The sequence below is a fragment of the Vanessa cardui genome, chromosome 11 (assembly GCF_905220365.1).
Source record: "Vanessa cardui chromosome 11, ilVanCard2.1, whole genome shotgun sequence".
Taxonomy (NCBI): Eukaryota; Metazoa; Arthropoda; class Insecta; order Lepidoptera; family Nymphalidae; genus Vanessa; species Vanessa cardui.
Genome location: NC_061133.1, coordinates 8,518,122 through 8,544,277, shown reverse-complemented (window position 1 = coordinate 8,544,277; position 26,156 = coordinate 8,518,122). Strand labels below are relative to the sequence as shown.

Sequence of the window (26,156 nt, the reverse complement as noted above, 5' to 3'; positions counted from 1 at the left end):
TTGCTTTAACAGAAATCCTATAAGTTTGTAAAAATTATATAATATGATAATTTCAGCATTTTGTTTAAGAAATGTAATGTTAGTTAATTTGTAATAAACTGGTCAAAATTCGAAGCAGTAGCATAGAACACTGTTTATTTATGTATGTCAATACAAAACTATTGTTGGTTTAAATAACAAACAAATGAACAGCGGACTCTCCAATTTTACACACAGACCTGACGCACGTATTTGTACATGGAACGAATTTATTAAATGGGGCGTGGATTTGCATACAGATTGATTTATGTACGAGAAATCAAGGTCGATTATATTCAATCAGTCGTTTTCCATACAATAAAATATGTATGTGTATTATTAAAATCGTCTTAATTAAATTGAGGTAAATATTGTTGGGGTAATTCAATGGGCGACACATTTCAAATGCAAGACTGCTTTAGAACAAAGAATCCATTATACGGAATGCATCTGGTCGTCATTATTAGGCGGGTAAAACATTCTATAAATACAATGTTATTGTTGAAAGAAGATATATTATAAGTATACTTTAACCAGATTTAAGAATGTGGGGATGTCGCCGATTTCTTGGCAATGATCCACCTCAAGTATAAATATACAAATTTTTGGTGCACAGTCCAGAATACACATGGTCATTGCTCTATTATAGTTATTTGGGTCACAATCAGTCATAACATCTCTCAAACTGAACATAATTCAAAGCTTTCGAAAATATGGAAAATATTCCGCGCTATCGGATATTACGTTGAACGTCACCCATTTATTTCATAATATATGTAACAGATTAAAAATAGACCAAAATTGAATTGAGTAAATAAAATATATATGTCATGGTTATATCTTAATGATATTTCTTCCAGTGCGTTCGAGGACTCACTATTTAGAGAAATAAATGAGGGACTAACACGTACGGCAATACAAGATCTAAATGTAAGAACGCAGTGAAAATCAGTGTAGTTATTTAAAAAACAAATGAAAGTTACTTTATATGTTTAGATCAACTATATACATCACAGGTATAATAGATAGTAACTACATCGTTGTTTTGTGTATCCAAGTGTAATATAAGTAACTATAAGTAACGTGTGTTTTTATAATTGGATTCATAAGACTTAGTATAATGTGTATGTATTACATATCGTTTCGAATAGTTTATAATAGGTTTAAGTTCGCATTCCAATGCATCAGCATTACTGGAGATAAGTGACAAGTAAAAGATCACGTATTAGGTTAGCATGCAGAATTAAAGCCGGAGTTAGGCACGGTCTCGCTGGATAATTCCATTGTTTAATCGTAGCCACGTGGACTAGCTACTTGAATAGTTATTTTTATAATTGTTATATATTCTGTAGGTCCAAACAGCAGATGTGCCATCTATCACAATAACAACAACAACAACAACAGCCTGTAATTTTCCCACAGCTGGGCTAAGGCCTCCTCTCTCTTTGAGGAGAAAATTTGGAACATATTCCACCACGCTGTTTCAATGCTGGTTAGTGGACGTGTCCATGGTAGAATTTCAATGAAATTAGACTTTAAGATCTATCACAATATATAGATGTAACTTACACAATCCCTGGAATCAACTTGGGCCCCAGCGTCGAGAAGTTCTTGAACAATTGATAGATGTCCCCCTCTAGCGGCGAAGGCGAGCGACGTCCACCCGTCCGTGTCAGCCGCGCACGCGTCCGCGCCCGCTCCGAGCAGCAGCCGCGCGGCCACAACGCGCCCATTCTCGCTTGCGCACATGAGCGCCGTTGTGCCATTCTAAATTATTTATCATATTTATCAGTTTTCATTTATTTTTCGTCTTATTTGTATATGTTAATTTTTCATTTGGGCTGATGCATCTGTCAGGTATAAAAAATAGATTACTTTTTATCCATAACATCTGCAACACCAATGTGGTATTCCAAACTACTATTTATTGTTTTAAATTTCAGACAGCTTAGATCAGCCATACTGGCAAAATTAAGTAACAAACATCCATCCATCAAAACATTCACATTTATAATATTAGCAATAAGTCTATTAAGATATGATACACAAATTTTACTAAAATTTATAATCAATTTAAAAACTAAGCAGTAATATAGTCATATATTGAATTGAGACGTAATTTAATGAAAAACCTCGTGTTTTTGTTCCAACAACAAAAACATATTTTATCAATGTAGTAGGTTAATTACAATTTTATCTTTGCCAAACAGAAAAAAAACAACAATAAAAGTTATTTTCTTCCCTTTTAATTACAAAGGCTCTACACATTTTGACATTCAAACATTGCTGCTTTGATTAAGGACAACATTGTACCTTTAGCGTTCTTGGAATCATCCGAGTACCTCCGTCGTTCGCATAACTGACAAACAACTAACTTTTTGTACGTTTTATATTTATTTCATATTTTTTAAGTACTCATTTATCAAAGTTACTGATACGGCTAGTAAATATGTAGAGAGTATAAAAACCTCGTCTCTATCGTCGACATTGATGTTTCTGTTGGATGACAGATAGTTCTGAAGTTCATTCCCGTCGCTGTTCACCAATTGAGAGAGCGTCTTGAAGCACGCCAGGGACACCATCGACTCGCTCCGGTGGAGGCTCTGTTGTCAAAGCAATAAGAATAAATATACATCGTTAATTTATATCATTACATACATAAACTCTGAAAGCACTACGCTGTTCAAAACCAATACATATTTATTTGGGTAAAATTAAAGTATGTAAGTAAAGGAGAAAAGAAAAAACGTTTTAGTAACTTATTACACGATCTTTTTTCAAAAGCTGATTTTGTTAAGGTTATTGTATATCAAATATACGTGGTATTGGTTATATCAGTAATAAGAAATATTTTCTTTCGAATTTTATGTTACACGCAAGCTCAAAACGTTAAAATCATGCAGGTAACATTGAGTAAACATTGTATTATATGCATTGATTAAAACAACACCTCAGTCGCTTGCAAGCTCCAACGTAACATATCCACAACACTTATCAACTTCAGATGTTAATTAATTTATTTCAAGTAAAATACTCGAGAACTTGTAAACGTTTGCACACTACAACTCAGAATGTATGTAATGAATACAAATTATAGATATAGTGATAAGAGAGATATCACAAGGCAATTCCATAAACTACACACAATAGTGTCTACAGGCTGTAATGACGTTTTATTAGTATTTATATCCTCATATTAATTATGTATCCGGACTGATACGCTAATCTACAGTTGATATACATATACTAACTTAATACAAATCCTTGCATATCACCGCAAAATTTGTTCAGATAAGTCTACTTCAACGAGTAAAAAATCATTTCTATATTATATTTATTTTGATAAATTCAATTTTGGTCTTAAATAACTTTCTTTTAGGAAATTTAAAGATGACATAAAATAACAAATCATGCATAAGTTAGTAGATACAAGGATGTTGTGTTTCTCAAACACAGGCACTCAGTGTTGTTATTAATCGGAAGGCACAACACTAGTAATGATTTCAGCGCAGACCGTATTTGAGTGTCGACGGAGAGCGAAACCATGGAATGGGAACCCATGACTGAACCGGCGATGCTCTCCTGGCGGCGCCGTGACGGTAAACCGAGGCACGTTGAGGTGTGGGCCTGCAGACAAGGGGCCTATGTGTTCGTTGCCACTGCCAATTTGCAGATGCATAAATGAGGGCCGTCGAAGCTTATGCAGAAGCGGCGGCGCCAACATTGCACCCGCGAAGCTGTTACTTTTAGCCCGCTGTGTTGCAGGGCCCTCTTCCGGTTTATCCTGTTCAGCTACATCGGGCTTGTCAGATTTATCTGATCGCATCGAATCTGATTGACTGCGGTCAGTATCCGACGACGAGGCTGACTCTTGAGCCACCTCCTGGAGCGAATCCGGTAACGCTGGTGGCCTGGACACATTTCGCGGCTTGTGTATATTTGCAATAAGGCAGCGGATGTGTACGTATTCATTGTTTTCGGTGTTTGATGGTATGGGCAGTTCGGGCATACGGGACATATCGCGGCGGTACACATAATACTACGAGCGCGCAGCAAAACGTCCAGTGACAGATTTGCGAGCGTCGTGACTAAGCCGCGTGGGGAACTCGGACTGTCTCGCGTGATCACGATGGGCGGATACTATTTAGAGAGCAGCGTAGTGAGGGCGGGCGGAGGGCGGATGCAATGAATGAACGCGGCGGATACGTACTAGAGAATAGGTACTGTAGGTTCTTAGAGAAAGACGTTTGAAGATCGCGGAGGCGGTGCGATGGACGACTCGCTCCGAGGGTAGCATGTCGCTCGGTGTCCGGGCACACTGTGTCGGTGAGTCGACAGTCGGCTATGAGATTGATACCAGTGTCCGAGTCAAAGCCCTCCCCACCGACGCTGTTGTTCTCTAGGTTTTTTTAAATATCATGTATAGGTTTTTTACGGAACCTATAGATCGTAATGTGAATGAAATAGCTTTTTTGTTATATAGGAATCACTACGTCATGTTTAAAGAAAACAAAACGGGTTAGCCTACAGTGAACAGCTGAGAGGAAAATGATGTATTTTAAATAAGCGTGATTGCACAAAAAATATGTTAACTTTTTTTCACTGAAATTAAATTTTAACATCAAAAAAATATATATACACAAAATAATGCTAATTAAAATTGATATAAAATACAACAGTGTCCGGCATGTCGTTCCGCATTCGTGAGCTACGATAGGTATAAGCCTATGTTACGCGAGAGGTCAAATGATTATTGAAACTTCGACTGAACTTGAATCAATTAAAGTCAATGTACTTTATCATTCCGATGCTGTAAGTAGTCATCGCTTACTTCATACTCATTGTGTTCGTAATAACCAGTTCGCGAGATCTAGTTAGTGGTAACAGAGAGAAAAAGCAAAAAGGATTGAAGTTGAAGATCCGCAACGCATGCGAAGGTAAAAAGAATAACGGGGTTACAGGATTCCGCCCAGTCGAGCGCCATGCTGTGACCACTCGTCTGGAAATGTGCGCCTATTACGTTCTTCGTGTAATCGTGTTGTGTGTTAAGATATAATTATAGGTATAAAGCCTACAATGTTTAAAAAAATACACATTACTAATCTATCGGACATTACTAAATAAAATTAAAATACATATGTAAGAAGCATATAAAAAGATGTATATTTAATAAAGGTAAATATAGGTAAACTTTACCTGAGAAAAGTACCCATCGCAATCTTGAAATGTAAATGTAATATAATATATATGTAAGTTTAAATATATAAATATTAAAAATTAAAATACTGTTCTATATCAAGATAATTATCCTAAACAAGAAACTACAATTTGTTAGTTCAGTTAACCTTTGTAAATACGTAAAAGGAAGTAATTAATATTTAATATTTGACTACTATTAATAATAAATGACTGTCAGAATTTTCATATTTATAATTCATACAACAATTAAAGCATATCTAATTTTTATTTAATATATTTCTATTTCTATTATAGGTTAATATAATGTCGTGTTAAAAATATGGGTGAATACAGTATCGTTTAGGTCAAGCATGTAATTTTCATTTTTTTCTTTTAAATATATAATGGTTGGTTATGTAGTATGTAATATATAAAAGACGATCGAATGATATAATATAAACGTTTGAGACTGGAAACTGACTGAAAAAAATTTGTTGTTCAAAAAATGCTCTCGATGGCATCGTCGAAAACAAAACAAAAAGGAAAAGACGTTCAAAGTAATTGAATAACTGTTGATTGTTTCGCCATAAAAAAGGACACGTAGATGATAATCAAAAATACGATACAATAGCAATATATTTTTAAACGATTTTTTTTTTCTGTACACACTATTAATAATTAAGTATTTTTGTTTGTAAGATTTATAAAAACATTACATATTGAAATTCTGGAGGGCAATGTTCCAGCTGGGAAGATAACCGAGGCTACTAATTATACGTCATTAATAATGGCGTCAGTTACTGTAAATATAACTGACGCGATCGCTCATATACAGACATATATAGTATATATGGGAACATATGTATAGTGTATATGGGAACATATGTATAGTATATATGGGAGACGTCATTACTTATTTATTCCATTGTAACAAGCAGAAATGACTTCGTTTTCTGACAAGCTCATATGTTATTTCAGAAATTACGATAAGTTTGTTTTAATCCATGTAATTGTGGATTTCTTCGTCATTTAAGCATAAAGCTTTTAAATTTATATCAGTATACCAAGATCTACTCGCTCAAAGGCGCCCCACCGCCAAATTTTTCGGCGTTATAAAGAAATAATACAAATATAATTAAATTAGTTTTTTGCTGCCTTCACTCTGAGTACTCGCACTGATACACACCGATAATAGTATAAATATTTAACGTGTAAGGGCGCGCATTCGTTATTTATATAAGGTGGTTATCAAATAAGGTACACAAAGTATCGTCAAAAATAAAATAATTTCGTTGTACCTGTCCGTAAGTCCGTATAAAAGAAGCCGCACGAAGCATTTCGTCCAAGAGTCATCAGTCGATAATCGCTCGATGCTATTTTAAACTATTAACTATTCTATTACACATATATATAGATTTATAGTATACGCAAAAGTTCTCATTTCCTATTCGATACTTAAAACAAAACACAGTGAACATGCTACTGGATATTCCTAACTTTTATACGGTGGCTCGGTAAACTCGCTATTGTTTATTGTCGGATAAAGTCGTTTTCTTTAAACAAAAAGGTTTATCTGATAATCGGACGTTTTCTTGCACCATAATTTACTCGCGGCCCATAAAATATCCTAAGATAATATAGTTTACCGTTAAACCTCGGTGAACTGATTACATAGTTAGCGTATGAATTTCAATGCCATTATCCGTTAAAATAAACGCTAGTGAGGATTCATGCGCAGATACAATTACACGGTAGCAACAGGTTATAGGCGATTATCCTGTTAACTAAATACTACTTAGTTGCTTATTTTCTATCTATCACTGCGTCTGTTTTAATAATTAAAAAAAAGGTATTCATCAATTTATCATTACTTATTTAAATGTTTAGTTAATTAATTTCGCGAAATTAATTTATGTTTTCATTAGAGTCCAAAAATGATATTAGTTAATTAAAGTGGTTAGTTGAGGTAGGAGTTAAAGTAACATAATGTTCGGCACTATACAATGAAACCGACATAAATCGAAATATATGTCATGTGTATTGGTTATGTCAAAGTGGGGCACCGTGGTGGATAATGGCGGATTATGAATTGTGATAACAGAAGAGGCATTAACTAACCATACAAAACATTAATATTAATTTATTCTTGTCAAAAATGTTTGCTTACTCAGGAAACATTTACACAGCAGTAAACAAAAAACTGGCTCGATTGACCTTATTTTTATTATTATGAGTTAGTAGTATTTTCGTATGCTTCTAATGTTTAAAAAAAGTTATTTCACGTAACTGTCAGTCGCTAATGCATACTCAAATAATTAAAATATATTTAATGTGTTTTCAGAGCGACAGCTTCGTCGAATCCGATAAAGCATACACGTGTCATATTTTATAAAAGCTGAATCCGCGGCTTTACCCGCGCGAAATTATTCCACCTTTTAAGATTGACCATATGTATGTATGACCCCATTGACCATACATAATGTACAAAGGTTTTTGAAAAACATTATCTTCTAATTAAATTATAATAAGTTATACATATTACTTACTTAAAAAATGTAAATGTGACAGAAATTATAGCCTATGTCCTTTTCCGGGACTCAAACTATATACATGGCAAAAATCATCTAAAACGGTTTGCGGTTTAAGCGTGAAAAAATAGTAAACACGAGTTACTTTCGCATTTATAATATTAAATAGGGACTCTTGATGTGCTAAATATTTATTTTTTGTTATGAGTGTATAAGGTGCATACAACGAAACTTTTGTAAACATCATCTCTATAGGTATGTTAAGTATCTTTTAAGGAGCGGGTTGATGGTTCCAAAATGGTACAAAAAAAAAAGAAAATAAATTTTACTAATGCTTATTATACGTACTCATCTAAGAGACCAAACGTAAAGCTTGTTAAATAATTTATTTTATAGAATAATTCTATTTGAAAAAAAAATATTTTATAGCAAAAACATATCCTCAGTGTTTTAACGGATGTTTGTTAGAATAAAAAAATATATAACATATTCATATGTACAATCGTATCATAATACTATAAACAAGAGGAGCCGACAAATTTAAGGTCAAACTGTAAGGATTGTATTTGAAAACGATTGTCCTACGTGTAGTAAGTATTTTATTATAAAATCGTATAGGCCGAATATAAAGTAATAGTAGGTGCCAGTACATACTAGTAACAGAATTTTAAATTTCGAGCAGTAATCTAAGTCGCGATTTTGTATCCCGCAGCAGCTTTGTGGAATTAATTCACTGGTATAAATTCCACTGATCCGAGCTTAAGAGGAGAGAAGGCTCGTCTGTTTTTTATCACTGAATAATAGGTTAGAAATTTGGTCTGTGACTGTGAATGTTTATTTGCTTTTAAACTTAGTATTTTATTTAGAAATCTTATAAGTTAAAACAAATCATGTTACGAAAGTTCATTAAAAAATAAATAAATAATACTATCTGTAAAATATACGTTTTACAATTTCTAACTGAAAAACTATCATCGAAAACAAAACATGACTAACAGTTTGAAAATAACAATATTAAAACGCTTTGCCCATGAAGTCCTAAAACACAATATAATATCAGCTTTACGACAGAAAAGCAAAGAAATAAATAGACAATCACCTCATTTGTTATTGTCTCGCTTAACGCATCTCTCATGAATCTGTAATATGGAAACACGCTTCCATAACTCCTCGGTACTCTAAACGGGATGACGATAGGACGCCGCTCGGCAGAATCTGATGAAGAAGAGGCCGCTACCTTATCCATCCAAGCAGACATTTCACATAGTCTCGTTTAAAACATTTTCACTTGCACTCTTCGCTTATATGTCAACTCACAATACAAAATAATAAACGCATTTTAATAAACGCGGGTAAGCATAATAAAAAATATATGACGGACTTTACAAGTGATTCGATCCTGCGGCCACCGTCGTGCCACTTGTATTGATAAGAATTGATTGAAGTAATATTATTAAATTAAACAGGAGTGCTTATCACGGTTATCACTTTATTTGCAGAGTCCTACACGTAGGCAGTGTTAATGCGTGTTAGTTATATTGCATGTTAACGTGATACGTTTAAAATATAACGTTCAAGAAATTTTTATTAATGATTTAAAAGTGTTTTATAAGAACAAATAATTATGGCAATAAATAAATTGATAAGTTTTTGGGTGTAGTAACGATACTTTAGATTACTTTCAAAAATGTTAACTATCATTGAAAATATACATAATAAGCTTACATGGAAAATCTTTAATTTACATTAAAATGACTGATATTTATTCTAATGAAATGTAAAGCAAGAATAATTATTATAAATAACACAACGCCATCTATTGGCGAACGTTTATACTATCTTAAATTATTTATTATCGAACGATGTTGATTCGAGCATTCTGCACCTGAAAGATATTTTAATAACGCATAATTCACGCAGATGGCGCTACTAGCTACATTATTTTAAAAGTATCAATCGTACACGCTTTTGTTGTATATCCGTGAAAGTAAAAACGATGGTGACGGATACTCGTGTAATTAAAATAGATTGTTGATAAAAATTTACGAGTTCATGTAGAGTTGAATTATTTAAAAATAATTAAAATTAAGAAACACAGGAGATATAACATATTTCAAAAGGACACCCAGTTGAAACGAATTTCGCTGTGTTAAATATCAATACAAATTAAATACAGGAACAATGCAAGAATAATTAAATTAAATGACAAGAAGTAAAAGAGTTATTAAAGAAGCCGGGAAGAATTAAAACGTTAACAGAAAATAGTTTGAATAATGTTATAGGTATGAAACCTTGATACTAAAAGTGTCAGAGAGAAAAAGAAAGAGTTGGAAAGGTCGTCTGGAGGGGGATATGGCGTTTTCATTATGTGACGATTTCGGTCAATTCATTCCATTGTATGTCGCGTTAAAGAAGTTCGTTCCAAAAAGGGACAGAGTTTGACGATAATATAAAATTATCTATCTTTTTCTATATAATAATAAGAAAGTAGTATAAAACAAAGTCGTTCTCTGTGTCTGTCTCCGCTTCTAAGGAACTCAACGCAAAACTATCGAAATCGATAGTTTTCACAAGTAGAAAGAGCGAAGTTTTGAACGTATAATTTGTAAATATTTTATGTCAAGCACTTCGTTTTGATGTGTATATCATAGGGTTTAGTTAGTATATAAATAAAAATAATGTACGAAATATAATAATAAGTATATAAAATTTATATACATATTATAGAGTAGTAAAAAAATAGGTAAACTAGAACTGACAAATATTTTAGTTGTCTAAATACAGATTAAAATCGTCTTTTTACATATTATCGTTCGAAATAATACTTGGAAAGATAGCACTAGACTTAATTTTAATTAATGTTATTAAAATATCCTTCGCTGAGAAATGAGCGCTCGGATGACTGTTACGTTAAAATTCTGAATTTATTGTGGCGAAAAATCAACTAAATTTGCCCTGTTACTCTTTAAAATCACAACTCAGACCAATTTTCATATAATTAATGTTTTTCATTTGAGACATGCTTAAACGTTATAAAATAAATACACCTATTGAATATATTTCTGCTAAGCGCACTTCTCATTTCCTATATTATTAAATTGTAACCATGTGAATTAGAGCCGGTCGTTGTAATAAATTAAATTAAGGAAACATACAAAAAATACGCAATGTTTTTCTTATTTATTATTATTTTAAAGATATATCTATTATATATAACTCTGTTGACAGATCAGATATAAAAAACTTTATCAAATGTTAAACAAAGTCGTTTACCTACGTTGACACTAAATTAACAATTTCCTGACGGTTAAATTGTGTTTGCTTCCGTAACTCATGCCTAGGGCTTAAATGCCCGTAAATAAATGAAAGTGAAGGTATTCTAAAAATAAAAATATATTTTGCGAAAATAATATATATCAAACTGAATACATTTGCTTAGTTTTTTAATTCACGAAAATAAATAATCAAATTTAAGAGATAAAGCGAAATGAGGGTGGAGGCAGGTTGTGATGCGGGCTAAAGCAGAGGAAAGCAAAACAAACAACATCAAACACCAAGTTAACGCGATATCATCAGTAGAGAGCTTGATTAATGATAATATTTACCGAGGATTTACGAAAAAAATGCGTTTTGAACGTCGACGAAACTGTTATCGGAATTTTACAAGTAAAATTATATGAGCAGTAATTGTTTTTTTTTTACTATCAATAAAGATACAATAATTATTAGCAAAACATATGAAAGATTTGTCTAAGATTTGATAATCTGTATACCTAGTACGATTGGGATAATTTGACAAAAAAGACCCGCTGAGTTTCTTTAGCTGGTTCTTCTCAGGTCGGGTTTCTTTTTTCAAATCGGTGGTAGTGTTTAATTTGACCATCAATAAATAAGTGTAATGATTCTATACTGAATAAATGAGTTGAGTTTTAGTGGGCTACTGTCTAGGTTGGGAAAGGACCGAACGGTTTAAGGAATAATGATAATACAGTTAATTTTACCTATATGAATACGTTATAGTTTAAAGTGACTTCTATTTTGAATTACGAATATTAAAAAAAATGATAAGGATTCATTGTTAACACGCGATTCACGATTTTCTAGGTTGAACGTTAATTTTTGTTATTTGATATGACGGGTGTCAAGAATAATCAACAAAAACAAAGAAAAAATTAGGGCTATGCAATAATAATAAAATTTATTCTTATATTTTAAAAGATACAGACAGTACTTAAAATGGATTTGGTTTTTGTAGTTTTTCTCACCATATATATTATGTATGTACATTTCTCTAAAGGCTGACACATACCGCCCGTCTTTACTGGGAGTTTATATCTCACTAGCGCAGATTGTTGTGATTATAAGCCTGATTTAAATTGTGATATACAAGAGTTCGCTCGGTGATCAAAATTGGAGCGTATTTTTTAACCGACTTCAAAAAAAGGAGGAGGTTCTCAATTCGTCGGGGCCTTTTTTTTTTTTTTTTTATTTTTTATGTATGTTACCGAATTACTCGAAGATGGCTGGGCCGATTTTGACAATTCTTTTTTTGTTTGAAAGGGCATGCTTTACAGGTGGTCCCATTGTCAGGAGATCAGGATCTGATGATGGGGTCCTGGAGAAATTGAGGGAACTCCTCAAATTTTATAGGCACACCTATAGTGATTTTGGTTTTATTCAACGTGCCTCGGTCATATGCTCACGAAAAGTGACATTTGATGAAGTGGAACTGATGATGAAGACTACAACTGGTAATCAGAAACTATTAGTAAGTAACTATTTTACGGGTTTAGTTCTATTTCTTTAAGATAGTCGTCAAGAAATTGATGTTAGTAAACATGCCTAAGATGAAGTCTAGCTGATGGTGGACTACCAGGAGAACTCCTCAATGATTAACGGCATTGTATCGGGAAGAATGGTATTGTCTAATTGTCGATGAGCAGTTAACATTAGGCTATTGTAACTTAGGTAACGCTTAATTTGAGTTGCAGTCCACGTCGTATTGAAACGGCGTTGAGTTATGTTTAGTAAAGCCGAAATGTACTGAGTATAATAAAGTGAATGACAAACACTACCAATTGTAATTATAAATAACAAAACAACACTGAAAAGCAGTAAATAAATTTTTATAAATAAAAAAAAACCGCCTTCAAAAATGAACTAAAAAGAAAAAAATAATAGGTTACATCTATATCCAATTTACGATTTTTTAATCACCTTTTGAAGTCGGTGCCAACAAAGTAAATAAATTCCTATATTGAAATCATTCAATTTGTATCGATAGTAAGGTTTGTCTAATGGTGTCATCTATACAACAAATAGATTTAGTTTTTGTATGTATGTATTATGTACCTATATTAGCAATGTTGGCACCGACTTTGAGAGGTGATTAAAAAATCGTAAATTGGATATAGATGTAACCTATTATTTTTTTCTTTTTAGTTCATTTTTGAAGGCGGTTTTTTTTTATTTATAAAAATTTATTATTGAAAATATAAGACAAACAGTAAAATTTAAACATTTCGATTTCAATAGTTATCAGTTTTATCTATAAGTACCTATTTCTTGATTTTTTTTCCATTGACAAGGCACATCGTAAATAACTATCAAACATAAAGAAAAGCGAAACAGGTATTAAACTGTTTAGTATAATATTAAGAAGTAAAACTAATTCAACCTATCAACAATAACACCCGTTCGAAATCTCTATCGAGTTGTTGTCAGGGATGGCGGGCAGGTAGCCTGGGCCATACAAACAGATAGCGCGAGCGGTTGTCTCTAACAAAGCTGAGGGAGTGTATGTGGACTGCTATAAGATATTAACTTTATTATAAAGAGTCATAGACCTACTTTATTCATATTTCAAAGATAATATTTAAAAGACAAACGTTTGTATTTTATTTCTTTTCACGAAATTGCTATAAGGAAACATGTATTTATAAAATACCTATAACATTCTAAACAAAATAGCACAGAAAACTTGATGTGGAATAATACTCGTGCGCAAATTCCTTTACAGTGTTATTAGTACAAATATTGTTAAGAGTTTCTTTTTATTAAATTTGTGGCCTGTGTATTATCTCTTTCCTTTCATATGTCTCTATCCTATTCCTCCGTATATAAATCACTATTTTCTTGTAGATCGTTCACACGGTCACAAAGGGGCTGCATGCAATTATTCTGTCTTGCCTTTTAGCCATCCATTATTAAACCTCTGACCTCACACTTGTAATATGAGATGCCCATATCATGATTTTCTGCGACGGATCCTTTCAGCGTTTACGTCACGAACTCGTGAAAGTATTATTTGTGCTAACTTTCCAATCTCCTCTCATGTATAGCAACTCATTTCGTATGCCGAATTATGATACGACGACAAGTCGGGATCCAGACTTGCGTCTTATCATAATTCGTGTAACATATAATAAAATCGTTACTAAGTATGTCAGTTTGTTTGTTAAATGATTGAACCGATATTAAAGCAATTTGGTAAGGTGTAAGCTTAAGAAACTATTATCAAAATATAATAGTAAAAAATTAGATAACATTGTGGTAGTAATATTAGTATCGCAATGTTAGCTAATTTTTTAAAGGTTATTGTCAAACACAGAATCTATTAAAGGCCGCGATAAAACTATTATAAGTACATTCGTATGAGTAAAGTATATTTATAATAAAAAAAAACCTATTTAATGTATTTGTTTAACTTTACACACAAGGGAGATCAGTTCAATAATTACCTATCGCAATTTATTGACGAAAGTAATCACGCTACAGCGACAAAGTCTTGACTACAAAGACAAACCCAAAAACCAAGTACCGAAGAACTTTTATTGTAAATCGTAATTAATATTTACATAATAAAATCAAAAACATGTTTACATCAATAACAAATTATTAAACGATTTTTTAAATGAATTGGTTTATGTTATTTATTGTCCAACTATAAAACAATGATTTTTAAATTTTTTATTGATATTTTGTACATTTTATATTCATAATGACATGTGAAGATAAATAAATAATTAGCGTCATCAACGTCAACAATTGTATCTGGGGGCCGTAGACATTTTATTGCAGGGATATAAATAGAGCTACAGAAAATACACTTGAGATGTGACACCTATTCACATTCTTGTAATAAAATAATGTTTCACATAATTCCCGATCAATAGCCATATCTAGAGCAAAGAGACTATATAACTGTTTAAGAAAATTCCGTAAAATAATGTTAATTTTATGGAATGACCAGCTAGTACGTAAAAATGCAGATTTTTGTAATTTTAAATTAACTTTGTAGGACGTACTCGAAAGCTACAGAATTTGGGAAATTCAAAGCTGCATTTAAAATAGGTCGGCGGGTTTTTGTCGTATCAAGGCCAGTACTGAATACTTTTAAATTTTCATTCATTTCATTATAAAAAAGAGTACCATTAATAAATATCACGACCCATAGGAGCATCTTGATGAAATAACTTTAAATTGAAAACTTTAACTTTAACTATCTCCTACATATAGCGCCTTCCTTCAACAGGGCACATTTATGGGTCCATTTCTCTATTTGGGTTTCCACGTAGGCTATTACTAAGCATACGCGGCCGAGATAATTTCGAAACTCGACAATTCGTAGCTACTTATATTATAGCAACAAAATATTCTATCGGCCCGTCATTATTTAAGAAAAACTTAACACGTAGATATATAATTAAAACAAGGTTACGAATTTCTATCAACTGCGATAAGGAACGACCTATCGTCTATCAATATCAAGAACCATTGAAAGGCACTGATTTATGAGTCTTAATAATAGACATGACAAAGTATCAAAGCGTGATAAGATCGAAGTCATTGTTTCACAGATAGCCGTATGATAAAAAAAAATATCGTTCGTGTTGTGATATTTTTCTGCCTACGGAACATATCAATTATTATTTTATAAATCTTGTATGACTTGTAGCAACAATGAATGTCGAGGTCGATCATTCCTAAGTTACAATTGTTATGAGATAATTTACAAAGTTATCTTGGCTTCATTCCATCGATTGCAAGACTGTTTGGAAGCCGTTCCCCTTAATTAAGAAATCGCGTAACAAGGAATCATAATTCACTCACACGATTGTGACGTTAGCTGGGATTACTAGTTTCTCTTTGTTTGATACACCGAACTTTTTAAATAAAATGAATACGTTCTAAATAGAACAATATTAATCATCAATGTTCTATATTTCAATTAAATAATCATATCCTTGTTCGATGTAGAATCCAGTTGCGATTCTCAACAGAGAATAGAGAACTCCGCAGGAGATATTTTAGTATTGGTATTTTGTGTTTTCGATGCATGAAATTGTAAAAATTAACAACTTCCAATACAGAATTTCTAGTAACGATTTCATCATTACTGCATTAAGAACCTCGATCTGCAACTTAGACAAGCAAAAAACGACAGTACCTACTTTTAATAAAATTATAAAAACTGTTCTAGAAATGTGATTTAAAAGCGTAGTCGAAAATGCAACGTTTTTTGTATTACAACGACAATCAATAGCCGTAATTGCAATTCGTTTATTCCATGGTCATCTTTTCACAAGGCACAAGGGATTTATTGAAGTGCAACAATGAGTGCAGTAACGAAGACAAAATGTTATACATCTTTAAGGCTATTTCCGCCACAATAAAAGACTATCATACTTGTTAAGCTACGTCAATATAAACGATCAACAAGAATGCTCTTGACTAATAATAACAGTTCATAAGAAACATATATACTACCTGTAGGCAAATACGACCTCATTTGTGATTCGTGGAAAATGTGTGTTTATCGTCTAAAACAGCCGTAAAACAGGAAAGTTATACGTATACATTAGCCATTAACCTTCAGAGGACACAGTTCGTATTCGGGACACATCATAATGTTATCTATTTCATGTTCTGCATTTGTAAAATCGCCCATTTGTCTTCGATTCATCGCAAGTAATAGGCACGTAAATGTATACAGTATAAACATGACGTTGATACGTTTTCAATGAAGATTAATCATTTTTCATTCGACACTATAAACACATATATGGAAAACTTTAAGATCTTGAGGGAGTAAATCAAGTATTTCACTCGTTATACATGTATGATCCAATTACAATCAAAGGGATGATAGTTAAGCAAATCAATTCACTGAGAAACCATGAATAGACATTGCCATTACAAAAGGTATTGTGCTCCTCAATAGCAAACGCATTGTCAAGTATTGGAATCAATTACACTCAGATCGAATTTAAAGTATATTTTTTATATATTTTTCATCATATTAAAATCAGCCAATGAATCAAACTTCAGCTATTGTCAAGAGTTAAGGGCGTTGCAAATGGAACAAGGTGATGTAACACAAAATCAACCAAGCCGTAAAATGAAAAAACGTTTTGACCTCACTTTGAGTCAGCTCCTCTCACACCCCCTCCGTGCAAACCAGGCCTTGTGTGCAAATGAAGTGACGGGAGTTTCTTTCGTGGTTAATATATAAATAATATAATATTATATTAATCAATTCGTACAAAATTACATATACAAAAAATCAAAAATAGTGCTATATACAATTTACATTAATAGCTTTATAACAATGGGTCACTGGATCTGTTTATCGAGGCCACTCGAAACTCAAAATATACTCAAGTTATCTTACGAAATTATTAACATAAAATATTTATTTTAACGGTTACGTTCCATTGGTATGGTTTACGTTTCATATATTTTCAATCGTATATCGTGAGTCGTGAAAGATATTTAGTGATAGAATGACAAAAGCATGATCAATTGAATACAATAATTTTATAGTCATGATAAAATTTTAAGCTTATCTTAAGTAAATCGCCTTATCCTACACTCGATAGGTAGGATTAGTATTATAAAGCAAAGACTTATTCAAACAGTTTCAAAAATAAATGCATTATTTTTAAGAATATTAACAATTCTTACATCGTAGGCTTAATCTTAATGAATATCTTAGTATCTTAGTTAATACACTTCACTTTTCTTTTGTTATTATTTAATATTCTTGCAGGTTTTTCTTATGTACCTACCACGTTAAAAAATGATATACCTTTTACTTGGATAAAATTAATTTCCAGTTAGATAAGTCGCAATTATCGTTATGAGTTTTCAAAAACTAATAGAATTAGTGATAAATGAATCTGGGTGAATTTCGGCTGTCATGAAAACGTATTTAAATTAATTTACAGGCCTGAGAATAGGTAAGCAGGACACGCAAGCCCTGTTGATTAAAGAAGCTAACATAAAAATACCGAGTGCAAAGTAATTTCAGGCAGTTCCGCTGTTCGCGAGCGGGATTGTGAGCGCACGCCTTCTTACAGTCAAATTAAAGTTTTAACTATCTAATTCTGGGACGCTGCAATTCCTACGTTAGCTGTGTTGCTTTACGTCAACAAAGAAACACAACAGAATTTCTACAAAAAGGATACATTAATTGCATACGTTATTGTTAGAAATACAATGTACATACTTGTACTAACTTGTATTTATTCTTCGTTAACTAAAAACACAAACTCTCATTTCAGGCATACGGTGTACAACGACTTTTGTCAGTAAAAGGAAGTGGTGATTAACCTTGTTCCAAAGAAAGGTTGCATCCAAGTAAAAGTAAAATAAAGAAAACGAAATGAGAAATGTTTTTTAGAACTAAGCTTTCATTGCATTTTTCAGGTTCCGATTTAAACCTATTTTAGGGGGGAACAAATTAATTTTAATATTGTAATAATCACAAGATTCGTACCGTAATATCTGCAATTGTAGAGTAGACTGCATTACATTTCAAAAATAAAAATTAACATTTTCAATTACATTATTAAAAGTTAAGGCAAAACAACCAGTATTTACTTCTAATTTCTATCTAATACTAAGAGTAAGACATTTTTGAATTAATAGATTTGTAAACACCTTCTTAAAATAAAGTTTCACGGTGAGGTTAATTTTATTTCATTTATTACGTCAACATATTGAGCATTTGTAAACTCATAAAATATTAATCCGTTTCGCCGAGAGTATTTTCCAAACACTGCTTACTTTACGCACACGATGAAAACATTGTAAATATGCCACCGTCACACACACTAACAAATACTAGCAGCTTAATAATGTGCCTTGTTTGTTCTACACGTTCCGTCTTATCTTATGCTTTGGTCTGAGAATATTAATTTGTAAGTAAAAAGAAATACCTTTTTCCTATAGTATTTTAAATCACAAGCTTAAGACAGGATTATATTAAAAAAACACTCTTTGCTAACATTAAAATTAATAAACATTTAATATACTCAGTGTCTCTCTGAAATATTTGAGGATTCGAACGATACCACATGTGTCAACATAATATGTATGAGGTATTTTACAATTATGCTGTAATCAATAAACACACACCGAAATAGGGAGTGTAATGTTCTCGCAAACCCTGAAAACAATAACACTCCTATTTTAGGCTGTCATGTAAAAAGACGTGGGACGAATGGCAACTCGTATTATAAAATTACCTTTTTGTGGGACAGGTACGAATACTGTTAAAAAAAAAACATTTACGAAATAAAGTAGTAAATTATTATTTCAATATACATTTAGTTTCTTATTTTTCTACGAAAGCTTTGTTTACTGTTCCTGCAGCACAGGCGTCGTAATTGTTATTTATTGCAGTTTACTAATGGACTTATCTTTGCTTAACACCGATTTATTTTCTACAATAGAAAAAAATATATCTAAGCCCTCGATTGAACAGTTGAGAGTTATTGATATATAAAGATAATGTTATGTATTGTATTAGTATTATCCCATACGTAAATACCTATGTACAACATATGTATATTTAAGAATGTTTTGTAAGTAATATTTACGTATTAACATGTTTATAGGCAACATAGTTATTCGATAAATTCTATAAATATCTTTTCATAAATTTGTGTGACGTTTTATATTAGTTTTTATCTCCAGAACTCTGTCTATTTTGAATTATAATAATTGGTTATAAATCCACTAATCAAAAAGCACAATTATTTTTATAGTGCAATTACAATAACGAGTTTCAATGAGCCTTTTCTCTGACCAAAAGTGTCATCAGTTAGTCATATATATGATTTAACTGAACACGTATAAAGTTTTTAATGTGTGTTCACAGCAAATTTCAAAGTTGCTGTTGTTGGTTATTTAATAAAAATCTAAACTACGTAGCTAACTATGACTACCTCGAGCCACTCAAGTAGATCACTAACATTCTCCCTACCTATATTAGCGTCTCCGCCCCGCCAAGTTTATGTATGCTTTTATAAATTATTAAAATTTTTATCTTTTTGAAGACGTGATGGCTCAGTGGTTTCAGCGCGAACATCTTAACCAAACCTAGGCGAGCACCACTGAATTTTCATGTGCTTAATTTTTATTTATAATTTTACTAGTGAAAACCGCTTGAAAATCCGTTCAGTATTCATTTCAGTTCAGTTTTGGAGTTTATCGATATTATAAAATACAAACAGACAGACGCAGTTTGGGGCCTTTGTTTTATAATATGTAGTGATTACCCACGTTGAACTCGGCGACGAGAGAAAACATCAAGAGGAAAGCTACATGTGTCTAATTTAAGCGAAATTCTGTCACATGTACTTGGTGGTAGGGCTTTGTGCAAGCCCGTCTGGGTAGGTACCACCCACTCATCAGTTATTCTACCGCCAAACAACAGTACTCAGTATTGTTGTGTTCCGGTCTGAAGGGTGAGTGAGCCAGTGTAACTACAGGCACAAGGGACATAACATCTTAGTTCCCAAGGTTGGTGGCACATTGACGATGTAAAAAAAACATGTGAATCCACCAACCGGCACTGGAGCAGCGTGATGAATATATGCTCCTAACCTTCTCCTCGAAAGGAGAGCAGCCTCCAGCCCAGCAGTGAGAATTTACGGGCTATTACTATTATCTTAATAAAAGTACACTTTATAAAATCACTTGACTGATACGAATATAAAATTAATTATTTATCATGTTGTAAATTACACACTTTTCATATAAAAACGTGAACAATGCGTGAATCTTTGATCCGCGATACTTCAAAGTCGTATATTTTATCAGAATTTTTATGATGACTGTAATTTATACAACAAATATAATTCAATTAAATAAAAGAGGTTAATGAACGCAACACAATTATCACACAGCGTAATATTATTCTAAGGTTATATAATTAAATGTTATAAATTTAAAATGTGTACAAGAAATAGTTTAATTCATTAATTGGCTAGCTTTTAAATATTTCTATGTCATGGTTATCGAGAATTTTAAATTCATATAAAATGTGAGTTAAAAGATAAAACAGAAAACGCTCGGGTTATCGGTACAAGGCGCTCAGAATTATTACCGAGCTAAAAGACTAAACAACTCATAATACATTAAATCGTTTTCAAAGGCCTGTCACTTATTCTAGTTGTGTATTTCAAATCATACTATTCATTTAAAATTTATACCATTTTACAGACAGACATTTTTGTGTTGCGTTCTACAAAACGCGTGTATAATTCTATTGTATTCGTGTCAATTGAAATAGGTACATGTAACTATTTTAATAGATAATAAATAACTTTACTGTTTAATAGAAAGTATGTAAGTAGTAACTACCGGCACTGCGAATTAATAGGTGTCTTTAATATAATTTCTCCCTGTAATACTAGCTGTTACTTGCCTTAGCTCGCGTTGAAATTGAATATAATAACAAATTAATTTCTAATATTACGTTAATTTAAGAAATCTTTGTATACCACATAAGTGTGTATTTCCCCTTAGGGTAAAATATCCAGAAACGCTCGAATATGTGTCTCAGATAATAGGTATTCCAAAAATAAGATTCCATTATGCGTTTACAGGTTGCGTTACGTTATGCACTTCTATAAGTAAATTGCACATAATGTGTTTATTTTATTATGCCAACATTATCTGATTACACTAGTATTAGTATTACTTGCTTAGAATAATATTTAGGTAGGTACTTGAGACTTATGTCAATACGCGTGGAACTCTATCAAGGCATTGCAATGAAAATTTATATGATACTATAAACCTTAATTATTCTGATCAAGTATATATATTATACTCATATAATATGTAGGTAGTGACATTGATATAATGCGCAATATATGTAGGAAGATCTCATTTAACCTGTATTAATAAAAAAAGTGCATTTCACAATCATTAAAAAGGATTGTTTGAATTCCAGAAATATAGACAAGGCTAGACAATAATTTCTACTAGAAATAATGTTCTGACTTTTTTTAATATTGAAATCATTACCAATTGTTCTCGTTCCAAATTTTTCAGTTCAATTTTGTTTCCATTCAAAATATAATCATACATATTATATATGTATAATTATCCTACATCTCTCCTTCGTTATAATGTTCTTTTATTAAAAAAAAAAATACATCATTATTTTCGGTAATCATTAAAAAAGAAATACCTTATTTGTTTTTGTGCTACTAGCAGTCACGCTGTTAGTTCCACATAACAACAACAACAACAGCCTGTAAATTCCCACTGCTGGGCTAAAGGCCTCCTCTCCCTTTGAGGAGAAGGTTTGGAACATATTCCAGCCACGCTGTTCCAATGCGGGTTGTTGGAATACACATGTGGCAGAATTTCAATGAAATTTGTCACATGTAGGTTTCCTCACGATGTTTTCCTACACCGCTGAGCACAAGATGAATTATAAAGACAAATTAAGCACATGAATCAGCGGTGCTTGCCTGGGTTTGAACCCGCAAACATCGGTTAAGATGCACGCATTCTAACCACTGGGCCATCTCGCTTCGTTCCACATATGTATATGTAATTACATTTTATGATGTTTGGGCAAAAAAACATCTCTGAAACACATTGAACATGGTAAAAATATTCACATAGACAAAATATTCAGTGATTTTTGCGTGAAGTTCATTTATTCAAATAAAAACAGCGATCTTTTTATAGATATAAAAGATACTCAGACAGCGTACCGTAGTGTTAAAGAGGTTTGCCCATTATATGTATATATGCCGTATTCGTTCATGCACATAAAATTTATCACCTAAATAGTTTTACTTTGATATTTTTTTATTAAATATATTCTGCTTCAGAAAAGACGAACGTATCGATTAATCGCAGCTTAACAGATTACGAGTTATCAGTAATTTGTCATATTCGACAATTAATTCGCTGTATCAAATAAATGCAAATCAGTTTAATTCTAAATGGAATAACAATATATTAATTGTTGATTATTAGACTAGCAACCAAAATGGCTGAATCGCTTGCTATTATTGTCATAGCTTCTTGAAACCTGGATAAGAATGGAGGCCAAAAATACGGAATTTAAAAGTACATTATTTTTAAATTAAAAAAAAAGAAACAAGCCTATACTTAGGTGTTTCATAAAAATATTAAATACACTATTACATTTACTAGAGTATTTATTATTGGGTGTATTACGGCCAGAACAATGTGTGCAAAAATTCAATCGAATGAGTTGACCTGGGCACTAATTTTACTTACAAATTGTCACTTTATCGCAGTCGAATCGAAACGTTATTGTTACCGTTCAACTAACACAACCGATCCATTTGCTGTTTGGACGATGTTCTATCGGAATATAATCGAAATCTGTCGATATATGTACCTAAATAGAAATGCCCCAAATATACGATTATCACTTACGAAATACTATGATCTGTTTTTATGCCATATCAACATATCATTTTAAGCATAGGGTACTCATCATATAATCTTCCATCAAACAGTAGTTCTGCTGTGATACGGTTTGAAAGGCGAGTGGGCCAGTATAACTACGTGCGCAAGGGACTTAAATCTTAGTTGCCAAGATTGTTGGCGCATTGGCGATGTAAGGAATGTTTACTTATCATCGGGTGGCCCCTTTGCTCGTATAACCACGTATTTTATTCAAAAAATAATCACAACCGTTATAAGATAGTAGAATTTCGCCCTGATTTTAATTTGACTATGCACAAAAAATTGAAATTAATTATGATTTAATAAATATTAGTTACAATTAGATAGATAGATAATTAGAATTACTTCGCGTCTTTTAACAATTCAAAAGACCACACACAAATAAGACACAGTGTACGTTTGTAATCGGTACGAGTACATAACGTTATATATAACTAATAACAAATGTTTCGTTCCTAGTTCCCCACATTAATTTTGATTGTATCTGCAAACTAATGTAACTAATACATAATAAATAAATTAGGATAGTCATAACTTTACCATTACTCGCTTAACCTTTATATATAAAATAATCTTATGAACGTATATTCATAGAGTACATTTAATATTATTATAAAATGCATGTTTATTAATACTCCATTCATTTTACGCTATCTTATCCTGCCTGCGTCCTTGACATTTACCCGTGTAGTCACTTTAGATTATTCACGGAAGGCTACCCTAACAAGACTGATGTTCGTTTCACTTTAACTAATAAAAAAGATTACCTTCGAACAGTTTTATCCATTTTAAAACCCATCAAGTACTTCATTAGTATGATACTAGTTTAAACCACTATAGTTTTCTAGTAAAATTACGTGTTCGTATTGAAATATACTTCAATATTATTTCAAATAAATATTATTACTGTTGCTCAAAATAGTTTCTTATCTTAGACAAAGATATATGTATATATTTTAAAAGTTGCCTGTGTTTAGTGTAATACTATAGTGTAAATACGTAATACTATTGGAAGAGTAAGTAGTTTTCTCGTGAAAATCAAACAGATGTAGGTACGCATTTGATTTATGAATATGGCTTGGTTGGCCGATACCTCGCGAAATTATCTGGAGCTCACGTGTTGGATTAGACTAAACTTATTAAAAAACGCTTACACGCACGTTTAAAAACCTATTTCGAAACATTACAGGCATGTGCGCCTATGATAAAATAATAATTATATATATTTTTGTACAGTTTATTTAAGTCTTGAATATAAATATAAGAAAAATATACATATTATGTATGTATGTGTGTATACACATTGTTTAATTACACAATTTACTAAATTAGTTAAGTGACTTTTTTTAAGCATTATATTATACTAGTTGTCGCCCGCAGTGTTCGCTGGCGTTCTTGTTGGTTCATTACGAGTTAGTCAAAAAAGTAGCCTTTGTCCTTACTTGGAGTTAAAACTTGCTTCACAAGAGACTTCATCAAATTCGGTTCACTGATCACTGTTTGGTTGTGAAAGAGAGACCGACAGACAGAGTTACTTTCACATTAATAATAATAGTATAGAAGTATAAATTTATACTATCAACCAGTAGTCACATGTGACCAACGAGGAAATTTATATCATTATAAGTTAACTACCACCGTATGCAACGTTGAAAAGGCACCAATTCAGGTCAACACCTGTCCAATGATGCTGAATGTAACAAAAAGAAAACCATATCATACAAAAAACGTTTGAACTGTAGTTACTTACTTGCTTACTTACTTACTCTTTATTATATAATGGCAATGGTACTTATACATAACACACAGGCTATTGAGAGGAAAGTTGAGGTAAAATAGGTCAGTTATCAATACCTCAGTTTAGTGATATCTAATGAATTAGATATGACGTTTTTATTAAACGGAACCTACATTTTTTTAATAATTTGAATTTAAATATCAAGCGATATGAAGAGCAACCGAGCCTTCCTCCGTTTTACATTTATTCATACATGTCTTCACTAATACATGCGTTATGCGTTACTTATATCAATTGCTAGTGATAGACTTCCTTTTTCGCATATTGACTAACATATATACATGAGCTCATAATGTTGAGTACTAGATTAATATAATATTCCTATGTAAGTAGGTAAATTAGTAATTGTTTCTTTAACCCACTTCTAAAGTACAACGGCACCCGTCTCGTAAGGTCTAGTAATCAGCTTATATACAGATACTAAAACCTCATGTATTCGTAGAATCAATCCGAAATTTCAAAGTGTGGGTGTTATTACCCTGTGCTGCAGAAATTATACAATACACACACACACAAACACACACAGGTCTGCGCCTGACTAATAGTTTACGCATCATTTGTAAGTACAGTAATATGATCAATCTCATATATTTATACCTAAAAAAAAAACAAAGAATAATTGAGCATTAGATACACTCTATAAATGATTAGCGTAATAATCGCACGATTTAGTTAGGGTTGACGTCATAAAAGATTTAAAAGTGCTAGTTACGCTTGCTTCATAATTATAATTGCAAAGTCAGTTTAAGTATGTAGGCATAAAGATAAGGCTTGAACAACAATAGAGCCGTTATTTGAGAAATATAGTTGCTTTAATGACCTATAATAATACCTATTACCCATTTAAAAAAATACAGATGGAACGCACTTCTTAAATTATT

The 26,156-nt window shown here is 32.1% G+C and overlaps 1 protein-coding gene across 7 annotated transcripts in view; it reads right to left on the bottom strand.

Annotated features, from left to right (window-relative positions):
* The window catches only part of LOC124533677 (kinase D-interacting substrate of 220 kDa), a 53,808-nt gene that overhangs the window by 19,317 nt on the left and 8,335 nt on the right, over window positions 1–26,156 (bottom strand). For 3 of the 7 annotated variants that reach the window (XM_047109101.1, XM_047109105.1, XM_047109102.1), the window contains 2 exons: window positions 2,487–2,621; window positions 1,588–1,785 (listed from right to left, as the gene is read on the bottom strand). In XM_047109101.1, the coding sequence (XP_046965057.1) occupies window positions 1,588–1,785; window positions 2,487–2,621 (333 nt within the window). Of the gene's footprint in view, window positions 1–1,587; window positions 1,786–2,486; window positions 2,622–2,968; window positions 3,106–3,532; window positions 4,137–8,823; window positions 9,160–26,156 lie in introns of those variants that run through there. The other 4 variants (XM_047109103.1, XM_047109099.1, XM_047109100.1 and 1 more) reach the window with 4 other exon arrangements.